We start from the raw sequence: 14,143 nt of genomic DNA on the forward strand, positions 1-14,143 counted from the left end.
ATTGTTTATACAAAATGATTGTTTATTATTTTCTCGCACACACACACACACACTTTTGTTTGTGTGTGTGTGCGAGATACAAACTGATTGTTTATAAGCAAACTTTGTGTGTGTGTGTGTGTGTGTGTGTGTGTGTGTGAGAGAGAGAGAGATTTCTCTGTATTGTTTTTCCAGATTAATGACGCAGAAGAAAAAGAATAATTAAATAAAGAGCAGGGGAATGCACTGGAAGATGAAAGACATGCAAACATCTAGCCCATACAAAGGGAGCCCAGTCACTTATCCGTGGCCTCGACAATTTACATTTTCCTGCTGTTGTCTCAGCAACTTCCTCCAACATGATATGGCAGAGTAAGTATGAAAGCAGAGTTATTCGCTAGTGGTTAAGAAGCTTGAGCCTCTTGATTCGTTTCAATCAGATTCACTGCCGTCCACTATCTAGAACGGCCTGAAGAACCTCTTTACTGCTTGAGGGAGGGGGATTCCTACTGTGTGCTTGACATTGCATTGAAGGTGTTACTGAACATGTAAGGAGGGGGAGGATGAAAATAGAACCCGTACACTTTATTCTTGAGACTAAACAAGCCAACTGCCATCTTACTTCTAATAAGCAAGATGATGGAGTTTCATCAAATGATAAAAGTGATCTAGAATCTAAAATCCGGGTAAGTATCCCCTTTGAATCCTAGAACTGAAAAGATGCATTTCTACCTAACTCTGGTTTTAAGTGAGAAATTTTAACCAAAATTGTAATAATTTGATAAATTTCAGTAAATAATATTTGAAATGCTTTTACAGTCATTAAAAGTTATTGAAATTATGTGTACATTTCTGAAATTTTAAAGTAAGCAACCCATTTAGTTAAACGAGTGAAAATGCTGCGTGAAATCGCTTTAATAAATAAAACAATGTATTTATATGATCAAATAGTGGTTAAATATCACGTTCGAAATTATGTTTATAACTGAAGCAAGAGCGGATGATAAAAATTGAGTGTTGAGAAAAGTGTTCGGTAACTGAATCAGATCATAGGGACTTTTTGCACTGGACGATCCACTGAAGCTTCCAGTAAGTTAGTGTCTTATTTATTTGTAGATTTAGAATTTAGTATCAATATTTTCTTAATTTAATAATATTGAATGAGAGCATATTTTGATTGTAAATTTTTTGATTGTAAATTCGAATATAATCAGATATCATTTTGTACATAAATTAAATATACAGTACTATACTTGATAGTCTGATTTCTTAAAAAAAATAAATTAATTAATTAATTAAAATAAAAATAAAAAAAACTAATTATAAACAACGTAGCTGTGATGAGAAATTTTATATATATATATAAAGAACTGAATATCGTATAATATCGTATACGCTAGTTGGTTATAAATTTTAAACTAAGTGCATTTATCAGCAAATATTATCTGAACTTTAGATCAAAACTTTAGATTAGATTTTAGTTAATAAATTTATTAATTTACTTGTTAATTTAGTTTATTTTATTAATTAAATTTTAAAAATATTTAATGAATCAAAAGTTTATTTCTAATGCATAAATATGTAATTCTTGTTTACTAGGTAATTATAGCTTTGAAAGCTTTTGGTAACATAGGGCTCTCGAATTATAGCTATCAAGCACTTGTGGAATGTTCTACGTCTAAATCACTTCTCATCAGATTGGCTGCAATCGAAGCAATTCGCCGAGTTTCTTGTACACAAAAGGTATTGTTATATATAAATATCAGATGAAATTTTATTCAATCCATTTAGCAAAAAATGATATATGTAAACTCACAAGTAAGCGCATTATTTTGGAAACATAAAAGGCGAAACAAAAGACTGTTAGTTTTCATACTTCATTTTATTTTCAGATCACGTCACTAATTTTGAAGCTATTTCTAAACACAAACGAAACGAATGAAATTCGAATTGCAGCTTACTTAGCTACTGTCAGATGTCTGGATGCTATCTCTGCACGAGTTATTACTGATCAGTTGGAGGAAGAAAAAAATATACAAGGTATGAATACATAGCATGCAAATAAATTATCATGCGTACTATAATATTAAAAATTAATAATAATAGTAAGTTATTTTCTGTAATAAGCTAGACTTTTTTTTTCAGTCAGATTCTAAGTTAGTCGACATTTTCCCCAGCAAATAAGATTTATTTTCTCCCGAAAGAAACTCCGGTTTGTAATCCTGAAACTCAGTACCATCAAGAGAGTACAAAAAATTACAAATGATAGTAAAGAAAAATAAATACTGGTTATACTAGTTACGATTATGAGAATGCTCTCAATATCATTGATAGTGACAAACACAGATGGCGACCTATCCGTTTCCAAAAAGTTAGGAATAAAATGTCGCCTACTCTCTCTCTATGTGTATATATATAAATATATATCTTTATGAGAAGGGGGGGGCTGGGATGAACAGGAATTTAATAGATTTACTTATTGATTGTCATAAATAAATACCAATTGTTGTGAATCTCTCTTTTTTTTCTCTTCCCAACAGCAATTACTAATTAGATTATCAATAATCTTGATTACGTCATCGTGATACTTTGAATTGCTGAAGGAATGAAGCAATTCAAGTAGTTGTATAAATCAGCAGCTGCTTAAAATATGAATTTAACTGCAAGCAATTAGAAAAATTAAAGCGGCTCATCCAGTGCATCCATGCGCTATTAAATCTTGGCATTTGCTCTCTTTCTGTAGTCCAGTTAGTTGTATATCACTCCCCCCCCCTTATTAAAGCCCTTTCGTACCATTAAACATGCTATTATACATATTTTCGGCACGAAAATATGTATAATAGCATGTTTTTTTTTACTTTTTTTTTTGTAAATGTAAGGTACATAACAAGAGCCTCCGTAGCTTAACTGGTATAGACGAGCCCTTGATTAGAAAGAATTCCGTCTTGATTTCCAATAGACCTATTCTAAGAGTTTTTTTTTTTATTATTATATAATACATTATTCCTGAAAACAGACACATTTATATGGCTCAATTAATTCATTTAGTTACTAAAATGTCAAATAATATATTAATTAATCTATAAATTAACATTAGCTATAATTTAGTTATCATCGTATGGTATAGCATTACCTTCCTTACTGGAGACCTTAAGTGACTTAGAAAACCTTTAATGTTTGGTCTCTTCAACAAGGTTCCCAGATTACCTATCCAGTGCAGCGTACAGTGTTAAAATATGCTGCTACATGTTTCAGCCTTACTTGGATTGGATTGAAAAAAAAAAAAAATCTGTTATTAGAGTAATACCTCCGTAGTTTAGTCGGGTATAAAGACTGTATTGTTGGAAATACCGAAGGTTTCCCTTCTGCGAAGCGGAGTTTTGATTCCTTCAAAATAAGTAGACTGGAAAACAGACGAACGTAGGATTAACCGCCCTATCATTATCAAAATTCGCTGTATAAGCCAAATTACTTGAATATGATAAATCAATAATATACAGAAGGAAGATGAGAGGGGAAATAATTATTAAATTATTGAATGTTGATGTGCATTTGGTTCTGAATAAATTGCGACTGAATTTGTTTCTCCGATACAGTTCTATCGTTTGTGATGAGTCATCTGGAGAACCTAAAAGAAACGTCTTCACCATTGAAAAGAAAACTTCGAAGCATTGTTTCCGGTATTCATGTGCAAAGGAAATTCCCAAAAGATATAAGAAAGTACTCCCAGAACATCGAGTGGTCCACGTATTCTGAACAATTAAATGCAGGAATTGAGGTGGAGAGCAACGTCATTTACTCAGCACAATCCTTCTTGCCTGCATCTGCAACTTTTAATTTCACACTGAGTCTTTATGGTTGGAACATTAATTTATTTGAGGTAGGTCAAAGGTTAACCACATTTAGTAATTAGTTTCACAGTTATTACTAGTACATATTGCTTTGCAGAAAAATGTCATTATCACAATGCATTTTAATTAGGTTTTCTGAGAATATTCGTTTACTTGGTTGTAACTGAGCCAATATAAGGAAGAGAGAGAGAGAGATCCTACTTTATCCGAGGTGCAAACTAGGCTCATTCTCCCCTCCCTCCCCCCTAACATCAGCGGCCAGTAAGCGAAAATTCTCAGAAATGTCAAAGAAAAGAAGAGTTTCCGAGAAGATAACCCCCTTCCATTTTCTGCCAAAAAACTTTTTATAAGAGTTCCTCCCATCCAAACCCTCCCCCATACACACAAGATGATATTTCTCAGGTGAGCAACTTAAGTAGCTTTGAATTGTCAGCAATGCATGATCTTTATCACAATGCATTTTAATTAGTTTCCTGAGAATATTCGTTTTAGTGAAGAAAACCAAATAGAGAATCTGAAAATAAATAATATTGTGTCACGAAAGACACTGTTGGTAGGCACTCTTTGTGGTTGTTCTATCTGCGAAGCGAAATACACTCGATCAAAATAAAAGGAGTGTTTTTAGTCACAACTGAAGTGAAAATGATCCGTAGCCAAAGGCCAGCTGTGTATGACTGGCTAAGGTGAAGATTAAATGGTGTTAGAGGATTTATTATTTATTTATTTAATATTTAAAAAAAAATACTTAGTCCACGCCTGGTATTGGTGTATTATACATTTACAACGTTTTCTGGGAAAGGACGTAAAAGTTTCACTCGGTAAGCAGTTATATACATAAATAGATCAGCTCAATCAAAAAAAAAAGTAAGTATACTGAACAACAGTGCACAGATTCTTGCACTCTTCGTCCACTGTGCATTCTTCCCACTATGAAATGCTGTCCCACGGAATTTCATAGTGAACTTTTCATTAATTATCTATCCAACTAAATAAGGAAACGTCAATGATTTATTTCACTTAAATCATCTTTATGTGAGTATCTCGCTGTCGTGGTTGATTGAGTATATAACGTCTCCGCTCTCCAACCAATAGGCGATCAGTTCAGATTCGATTACGAGCATGGATATTTGCATTCGCAAACATGGATTTATCTACTCCTAAACATCCACGAGAATGCAAACAAAAAGGTTTTCGTGAAGCAGTAAGGGAATTGTCAGTTCCCTTGACTATATTATTTAGTTTAGGTCTCGACTCTGGGTTGGTCCAGGGATGGGGGTGGAGGAAGGAGAAAATAGTTCCATCGCATGAGGGTTCCGGGACTGCTGTTGCGGATTACCGATCGACCAGCATATCGGGAGTCGTTGTCAAGGTTTTGGAGATATTGGTCAAAAGCAGAGTACAGGAATGGATGGATGAGAATGGGATACTGTATGGAGGACAGCATGGTTTTGTGGGAGAGGGGTGGATCATGCCTCGGTAACTTGTACAAGTTTTATAATAAGGTGACGGCTGAGCTGGATAGGGGTAATGGGTATACATTGATACTGCTGGACTTTGCTGGGAGTGGTTTATTCGGAAGTGGAGTCCAAAAGAAGGCCTATTACTAGTGGTGTGCTGCAGGATTCTGTTCTTGGACCACTGCTATTTAATTTGTTCATTAATGATATGTAAAAGGATCTGAGAGGAACTGTTCATTTGTTTGCTGATGATGCGGGGTTGGGTAGAGCAATAGTGAATGCACATGACGTCAAAATTTTGCAGGATGATTTGGATGGATTGGTAGTCTGGGCTAATGAGAATGGATGTCGGTTTAGTGTGGCAGAGTGTAGGGTTGTGCATTTTGGGGTGGAAGGATTAGCAGCACTGTATCGCATTGGTGGAGCTGTGCTCCAGGAGGTTGACGAGGCCGGAGATTTGGGTGTGTTGGTGGATGGGGAGTTGAGGTTTAGGGGGCACATAGCAAAAGTGGCTAAGTCAGCTCATCAGATCACTTGGTTACTGAAGAATACTTTGATGAACAGAGATAAGCAAGTTATTATTCCTCTTTATCGAGCCTTGATAAGACCCCATCTTGACTACTGTGCCCAGATCTGTGCCCCTGGATTTTCTTCTTGATGGGGAGGAGGTAGAGAGGATCCAGAGACGAGTGACCAAGATGATAACTGGTCTATGGAATGAACCTTATGAGAACAGGTTGAAGATCTGTGGGTTACAGAAATTGATAGGCGGAAAAGGGGTGATATGATTGAGACATTCAAATTACTGAAGGGTTTTTACAAGATTAATTCAGAGGAAATTTTTCAGAACAGGTCTGGTGATGGAGGAACTAGGGGCAATCCATGGAAAATGAGCAAGAGTGTAGTTAGCAAGGGTGTTAGAACAAGGCTTTTTACTTGGAGAGTGGTGAATGAGTGGAATAAGCTGCCAGGGTTTGTTGTGGGTGCCATGACTGTGAATCAATTCAAAGCAAAGTATGATAGATACTGTGCGAATGCTGAATAGTTGTTCTTGATATGATGTTTAGGGCCTCCCTCGATGAGTCTAAGGACTTCTTGGAGTTGCCCATAATAATAATAATAATAATAATAATAATAATAATAATAATAATTATTATTATTATTATTATTATTATTATTATTATTATTATTATTATTATTATTATCATAAAAAAATCAGCTAACGCCTTTTTGTTCCCATATAGAGAGTAGGCGAGGCCATTTTTTTCAGTCCTATATAACTTTTGGAGACTGAGCGGACAGTTCAATCTCCACTGGTAGCCAACCAGAGATAGTTTTCCTAAGGTTATCACTAATTAATCGGCACGCAGTGAAGAAGGCGGCTAGTAAGTGCCGCCATCTGGTGGTCCCTAACTCTAACACAATATTTTTAATGTCTGAAAATGGTGTGGGTTCAACGGCCGATTTTCTTGAGTTTACGGGATGAAAAACCCGAGTTTCCGGAAGAAAAAACCCGATAGCTTGTGCCAGAGATAGATTAACTCTGGAACCGATCGAAAAAAGGCTTAGAAGTAGTTTCTCTAGTCGGCGACTAGATTCGAACATCTTTAGTCGTGAGGTCAAGCGCTATAGAGTGCAAACGCCACTTCTACTGAGCTACACAGGCTCATCATCATCTACTCCTACTCGCCAAAGGTTTAATGTACGATAGGTTTATATAAAGAAAAAGTGCAGGAATTTGAAAATTAATATACGGACTTTTTTAACTAATTAATGAAATTAATACTGCAGGCATTCCCTCCGATGAACGCCGCTAGCTATATAGAACAAGCGACGGCCAGTTGCGTTACATTATACGATTAAATACAATACTATTTCTATGACAAGCGAGACTCATTCGGGTTTTGCTACATTATGACAAATACCAGTATTTGTCATTTTTGAGAGCAACTGGTATCGTTTAATTTTTGCACTCTTAATTTTCTAAAAATGAATGAGGAAAGAATCATCTACGAATAATAAATTAAAAGTGTTGAGCGAGCTTAGAGTCAGTAAAGTGAGTCACAGGATGTAGGTCACAGGATCGCTCTTTAGGTGTCGGTGATGACATAGTGAAAGACAGGAGCAAAAATAACGAAATACATTTTATACATTCTCAGCTGGAATTAAAAATGATTAAATTCTCTACGTTTATAGTTTATTATCGTATACTCTACATATAATTGATTAAAAGCCTGAATTTTCATTCTATGTCGCATTTGTATTGCTTTCTTTTTCAGTTGAAGATATGTTTTTCAGTTGAAGAATATAACTGCAAATTATGAGTTTTTCAGTTAGTTATCCTAGGTCCCCTGTACGATGACAGGTTAACAAAAGTCTTAGCATAATTAGACAAAGTCCAAGCTTCGGCGTCGGGTTTAAACTGTTTTGTGTGTGTGTGTGTGTGTGTGTGTGTGTGTGTGTGTGTGTGTGTGTGTGTGTGTGTGTGTGTGTGTGTGTGTGTGTGTGTGTGTGTGTGTGTGTGTGTGTGTGTGTGTAATTTGAAGATCTAGTTCAAGCTTCGGTGTCAGGTTTAAACTACTGTGTTTGCGTATCTGTATAAAGTAAGACGACTTTGTGTGTACGTGCGCACGCATGCGTGACTACCTATATTCCCTTCCAGCTAAGCTGCCATCCATCTAAAATGAATTATTTGCTTAATTTCTGCCGTTTTTTTTCAGCGTCTTACATAATAATTTTTGTTAAACCATGCACTCTTTCTTAATACTACACACACACACACACACACACACACACACACACACACACACACACACACACACACACACACACACACACACACACACACACACACACACACACACACACACACACACACACATTCTAAACTAATTTTAGCAAATATTTTAATTAGTTCAAAAATTGCATAGAATAATTTAAATAAATGCTCATAAATCACACTTGAATAATGTACTACTTACATAACACTCTGTACAATGTACTTTAGCGACATAAAACATAAACACATATTTACAAAAGAACACAATTTTTGGCGCGTTGCCAAACATATTAAAATAAACATATTGTCGTCTGATTTAGTGCTTAATGCCATCTGGTAAAATTTTCGAAAATTACAGAAAACATGAAAAAAAAAAAAAAAGATTCTTAATTGCTATCAAAAGTCAAATAAAATTTTGAAAAATAAATGAAAAGGGAAAATCTTCCTAAATTAATTAATATCGATTAATTAGTGGAAGTGAATTTCATTATTTATAATAAAATAAAATAAATATAAATAGTTTTTTCTTCCTTTTTTAAGAGCTTATAGAAAACAAATGCTGTGTGTGGGCAGGGTCAGGAGTAGAGTAGAGTAATAATCTGTTGATATTTTTGAACTGTTCGAGATTGCAGTTCATTGGAAGTGCTTAACGGGGAAGGTTGTTCCATAGAAATAAGGTGGAAGGATTGAAATATGATTGGGAGTAGCAGGTTCGGTGAGTATGCAGTTCAATTGCAAAAGGATGTCGAGCAGCTAGTACTCGAGTTCTTGCGGATCTGGCAGAAATGGGAGGCATAATGGATAATAGTTCTGCAGAACAATTGTCATGAAAATATATGTAGAATAGACACAATACAGAAACTTATACACTATGGGAAAGTGGTTGAAGAGAGACTGCAAGAGAAGTGTCATTAATCAACTGAACTGCCCATTTCTGAACAGAATCAATAATTTTTAGGGAGGTCTTAGGGTAACCACCACCACAGACATGAGAGTAGTATTCCAATGCTGGTCGAATTATAATGACAATCTTAGTGCAAGTGGCGTTTGCATCTATAGCCGCTCAGAAAAAAAAAAAAAAAAGACCTAGGTTCAATTCTAGTCGCCGACTAAAGGTACACGTACTTTTCTAAGCCTTTCTTCGACCGGTTCCCGAGTTAATCAATATATGGCATGGGAAAGCACGGTGTTTCTCTCACCCTAAAACTAGGGTTTATCATCCGTAAACTCAATAAAAACGACCGTAGAACCGCTCAATTTCAGACAAATATAGTGTTAGGATTAGAGACCATGAGATGGCTTCACGTGTCAGCCGTCTCTTCACCTGATGCCGGTTGTAATTAGTGGAGTGCCTTGGGCCAGTTATCTCTGATTGGCTACTGCATAGACTGAACTGTCCCCTCTGTGTGCAAAAGTTAGATAGGGCTAAACCAACTTTGTCTACTCCCTATAAGGGAATAAAGGGCGATAGAGATTTTGTTATTATTTTATAAATTAAACATTATAAACTGTGGATACTATAATAATTATTTAAAGAAATACTGAGATGGGCTCTTATTCTGAAGTTTTCCTTCGAAAAACTGAAGATTTCCATGTCATTTTAATGTATCTTAAGAAGATCTTTTCAGCATGAAGAATTCGTTTTAAGTAATTTTCGTTATATTTCTGCGATTATGGTAGAGAGAGAGAGAGAGAGAGAGAGAGAGAGATCGAAGAGCCAAATGTGAAAGAAGTCGAATCTTTGTTTCTCGGGCTTCAATGCGCGGTCAGTGTGTGTGTGTGTGTGTGTGTGTGTGTGTGTGTGTGTGTGTGTGTGTGTGTGTGTGTGTGTGTGTGTGTGTGTGTGTGTGTGTGTGTGTGTGTGTGTGTGTGTGTGTGTGTGTGTGTGTGACCAAGTCATAAAGTTATCATATTTTTTATTGACGTATATAGTTGGTGTCGGTAGCACATTTAATTAGCATTTAAACATGTTAGGCAATGTGGAGTTTGATCTCGGTGTTTTACTTATTTGTCTTTTTGCAGATTGGGTTAACACAAGAAGGAATTCATCACCGTTTGGAAGAGTTCGGCACTCATTCTGGTCTTCATTCTTATTCATCTTCAGAATCACTTTTAAGTTATTATAGGCAGTCAGATGATCCAAAGCTTAACCTTAATTCGCATAACAGCGCATCGAAACCAAGAAGCCGTTATCAATCAAAGATTGCATACCTCGATCAGCAGGTGAGAAACAATACTATTTGCTTAAATTCTGGAATCCCATTATGATTGATATTTCTCTGGGGGTGAGGATGGCACATGCTTATTATTTAACGATTTATATCTTTATTCTCATAAAGTTTTGCAAATATAATATATTTGAAAAATTTATGTGATTGGCACGCTATAATAATTGGTGAACATGGAATATTAATACTTTTTTTTTGTTGTTTTTTTAGTAATCATTTGCCTTGTTTAATAATAACCATCGTACACTTCATATAAATAATAATAAACAGTTGGCTAACGCCTTTTATTCCTTTATAGGTAGCAAGCAAGGCCTTTTATCCTTATCTAGCTTGTCGAGACTGAGAGGGTGGTTCAATCTCTACCAGTAGCCAATCAGTGATAGATGGCCTGAGACTATCACTAATTATAAGCAGCAGGCAAACAAGTACCGCCATCTTTTGGAACAGTAATAGAATATGTTTTTATCTGAAATAATGTAGGTTCTACAGTCGATTTTCTTGAGCTTACGGGACCAAAAATTCGCTTGCCTGTGCTTGATCAACTAACTCGGGAACCGGTGGACGAAAGGCTTAGAATAAGTTTCTCCAATCGGCGACATGACTTGAACTGAGTCTGTCTTCAAACGGCCTAGCGCAGAGCATGAAAATACGCCTTCCACTGAGCTACACTGGTCTTACAGCAACATTTTTTATTCTCTCCAGGAAACTGAATTTGTTTCATTTGAAACCATACGTACATATGATTAAGTTAATTACAAGTCTACACATTTTATATACTTTTTAAAATTTATATGAACTGATATTAATAAGATAATGAATACATTTTAATGTAACATTATATCTTATATTGTGAATAATGAGAATTTTCAGAGAACATCTTACATTTTTATTTCGCACTCTTTTTCACTCAAACTCATCAATGTCACTCTATGAAAATATAATGAAACACACAACAAGGAGTGAAGCATTCTTATGCCAACAGTTGAATATTCTCTAGCAAATGATTACGGGATGACATCACTCGTGTGTGTGGGTGGGGTGGGGGATAAGAGACTCCATAGCTCAGTAATTAACGTACCCTTTTGGATAGTAAAGAACTGAGTTCGAATGAGAGTGAAGAACTTCAGAAAGACTTTTAGCCTGTCTCAGGATGGAGGGGATGCTTTCTCTCGAAAACACAGGTTCTTCATCTTGACAAGCCAGACAAACCAGCCAGAATATCATCTACAATTAACAGACATGCAGATAGAATTAACTAGTCTAGAGTATTAAGCCTTTTTTCGACAGGTTCTCGAGTTAGTCGATTTCTGGCATGGGATAAGCAGGTTTTTCGTCCCGAAAAGTCAAGAAAATCAAACTTAGAACCCACACTATTTTTTCAGGCAGTAAATATAGTGTTAGGATTAGGGACCACGAGATGGCAGCACCTGTCAGTCACTCTTCACCGGATGCCATAAATAATTAGTGATAGTCTTGGGCCAGCTATCGCTGATTGGCTACCGTTGGAGATTGAACTGCCCCCCCCCCCTGTCTCCAAAAGTTAGATGGGCTAAAACGGCTTCGTCTATTTCCTATACGGGAATAGGAGTTAGCTGATTTTTATTTTTATTTTATTTTATTTTTGAAATATATGTTTCCAAGCAAAGTCAACAGCACTATTTTAGAAAATCATTTTGAAAATCAGTTGGCAAAAAAGCAACTTTCCCAATTCAGCTAGAATTGCTTTGTATAAATTTGCGTTCGTTTTTGCAGCTGATTGTTGGTGTGTTGCTGGATTAAGAACCAAAGTTTCTTTAGCACACACAGCAAAATTTGACTTACTCTGCAATCACCTGAGAAAATAAATAAGTAAAATAGTAATGTCTCTTCATAGGTTCCCCCTAGACAGAAACTGAGCACAACTCATTGAAATAGTTTAGATCTCCGATCACTAAATGAAAGAAGAAGGATAAATATTATAACTTTAATAATCTTGTAGAAAGGAATATGCGTTTAATGTTCCACTGTAAACAAATGCTCTTCTTAAATTTCGAAAGCCTCTTTTTTTTTTTTTTTTTGCTAATTCTGTACAACGGAAAATGCACGCACGATTCATTTTAAAAATGAGATTTTACTAAGTTGATAATAAATCTGATAGCAATTTTTTCTCTGTAATGTTTATGTGGCTCTTTTAAATCGATATTAGAAGTAAGAAACTAAATTTGGACATTTAAATGCATTTCCTCAGTTAATACCATTCTTATGTACACAGTAATAATAATAATTATGATAATAATAATAAAGAAACATTTTACGAACTCACTGCTGCTTAGTTCTAATAGTTACATCAAAATAAATGTTGTGCAGCTGGATGATTAATCTTATTTTGGTGAAACATACAAGCATTCTAAGACGCCATGTTTTTGAATCATCTTCATTTAGATCAACATGCATAGTTCCTCCGTTCCTCAAGCAACTATCCATTTACGTAGTTTGGATTCTGAAATTGCCTGGCAAATATTTCGAGAAGATGACTTCGATACTCTAGATTTAAGAAATGTAAGTAGTTTTAGCGATAACGATTCATGTATGTTTAAATATCTTTAGATTAAAAGTTGATTAATGTATCTCTAAGAGAAATCGGAAAGTAGTTTCGTATTTTTATATTAAGCTTAACAGACTATAACATTGCTTTGTTTTTATGAAACTAAAGTTGGTGTTTTCGCTAGTTCTGCTATGTACTTTCTCGGAAAGCAAGAATACCTTCAGCGCTGGCGCGAGTGCACACACAACTATAATAACTATTATATTAACGTATATTTATAGTTATACAAATTAAGTGGATATTGAATCCAATATTATTTCAAAGCCGAATATAGAAACTCTAAAATTCTATATTCGGCTTTGAAATAATGTTGGATTCAATATTCACTTATTTGTATATTTTTGCATCGCCGAAGTGAAGCCTTTTTGGCTCTTTATTTATCTCAGTATATTTATAGATTTCTTCAGTGGATTAATAAAATAAGGGTGAACTAAAAGTTAGGTAATGAGAGAAGCCTTATTTATAGACTAAACATTACACAAACATGTCTTTGTTTTTATTAAATTTAATATTAATTTTAATCAATAGTTATTTATCGATTGGCTTTTTATTTTTTCTTTCTTTCTTTCGTTATCTTTAATTTATGTATTTGTTTATTATTTTGTAGATAGGAAGCGCACAGAACAGAAGTACGTTTCAAAATATTGTATTTTTGGACTCCTCTCTACAAATAGCCAGCGTTACAGGACGATCGTATACCTTTCATGCAAGTGGAGCCGCCACAGTATCGTTTAATATACAAAGTAAGCTTGATATTCCGAGCTCACGTGATTTCGATATCAGTGGATATCTTAAATCCAGGTAATCAGTTTAGTTCTGCTTCAAATATCATTATTTTATCTATTTCTTAGATCAATAATAAATAATAAGAAATCCAAATTATAATATATTGTTCCTTGAGGAGTCATTTTCAGTATCTTTATATTAGTAGGAAGCATGGAATCTTTACATTGCTATTTCTAGAGATTAATTGGTCCGATTTTATTGGAGGAGATTTCATACAAAAGTTATAGAAAAAAAAAAAGTCAAATATTCTGTATTTAGCATTTATATCTGTAAAAATCCATCACTGTGCTAAATAATATGATTATAGCTTATCAACAGTGCGCCATCTTAATCAACTGAAATGAATATAGCACGGTCACATACAGCAGTAGCAAGATTCCTCTCCCCCTACTCCGAAACCAGCGTTTTTCATCCCATATAGAGACAAACACACAAGTTACCGACAAAAATGCTATTAGTGGACGATAGATGGCGGTGTG

General features: G+C 35.0%; 1 protein-coding gene across 2 annotated transcripts in view; it reads left to right on the top strand.

The window, feature by feature from the left end:
• The window catches only part of LOC150095581 (apolipophorins-like), a 103,378-nt gene that overhangs the window by 22,243 nt on the left and 66,992 nt on the right, over positions 1 to 14,143 (top strand). Inside the window, exons 1-7 of one of the 2 annotated variants that reach the window (XM_090409884.1) lie at positions 153 to 665; positions 1,579 to 1,722; positions 1,872 to 2,019; positions 3,576 to 3,859; positions 10,089 to 10,289; positions 12,716 to 12,832; positions 13,486 to 13,679. In XM_090409884.1, the coding sequence (XP_090266010.1) occupies positions 543 to 665; positions 1,579 to 1,722; positions 1,872 to 2,019; positions 3,576 to 3,859; positions 10,089 to 10,289; positions 12,716 to 12,832; positions 13,486 to 13,679 (1,211 nt within the window). In that variant the 5' untranslated portion in view covers positions 153 to 542. Of the gene's footprint in view, positions 1 to 152; positions 666 to 1,578; positions 1,723 to 1,871; positions 2,020 to 3,575; positions 3,860 to 10,088; positions 10,290 to 12,715; positions 12,833 to 13,485; positions 13,680 to 14,143 lie in introns of those variants that run through there. The other variant, XM_090409883.1, reaches the window with a different exon arrangement.

The sequence above is a fragment of the Typopeltis vanoorti genome, chromosome 20, assembly GCF_054136105.1.
Source record: "Typopeltis vanoorti isolate ZY-2024b chromosome 20, IOZ_Tvanoo_1.0, whole genome shotgun sequence".
Classification (NCBI taxonomy): domain Eukaryota; kingdom Metazoa; phylum Arthropoda; class Arachnida; order Uropygi; family Thelyphonidae; genus Typopeltis; species Typopeltis vanoorti.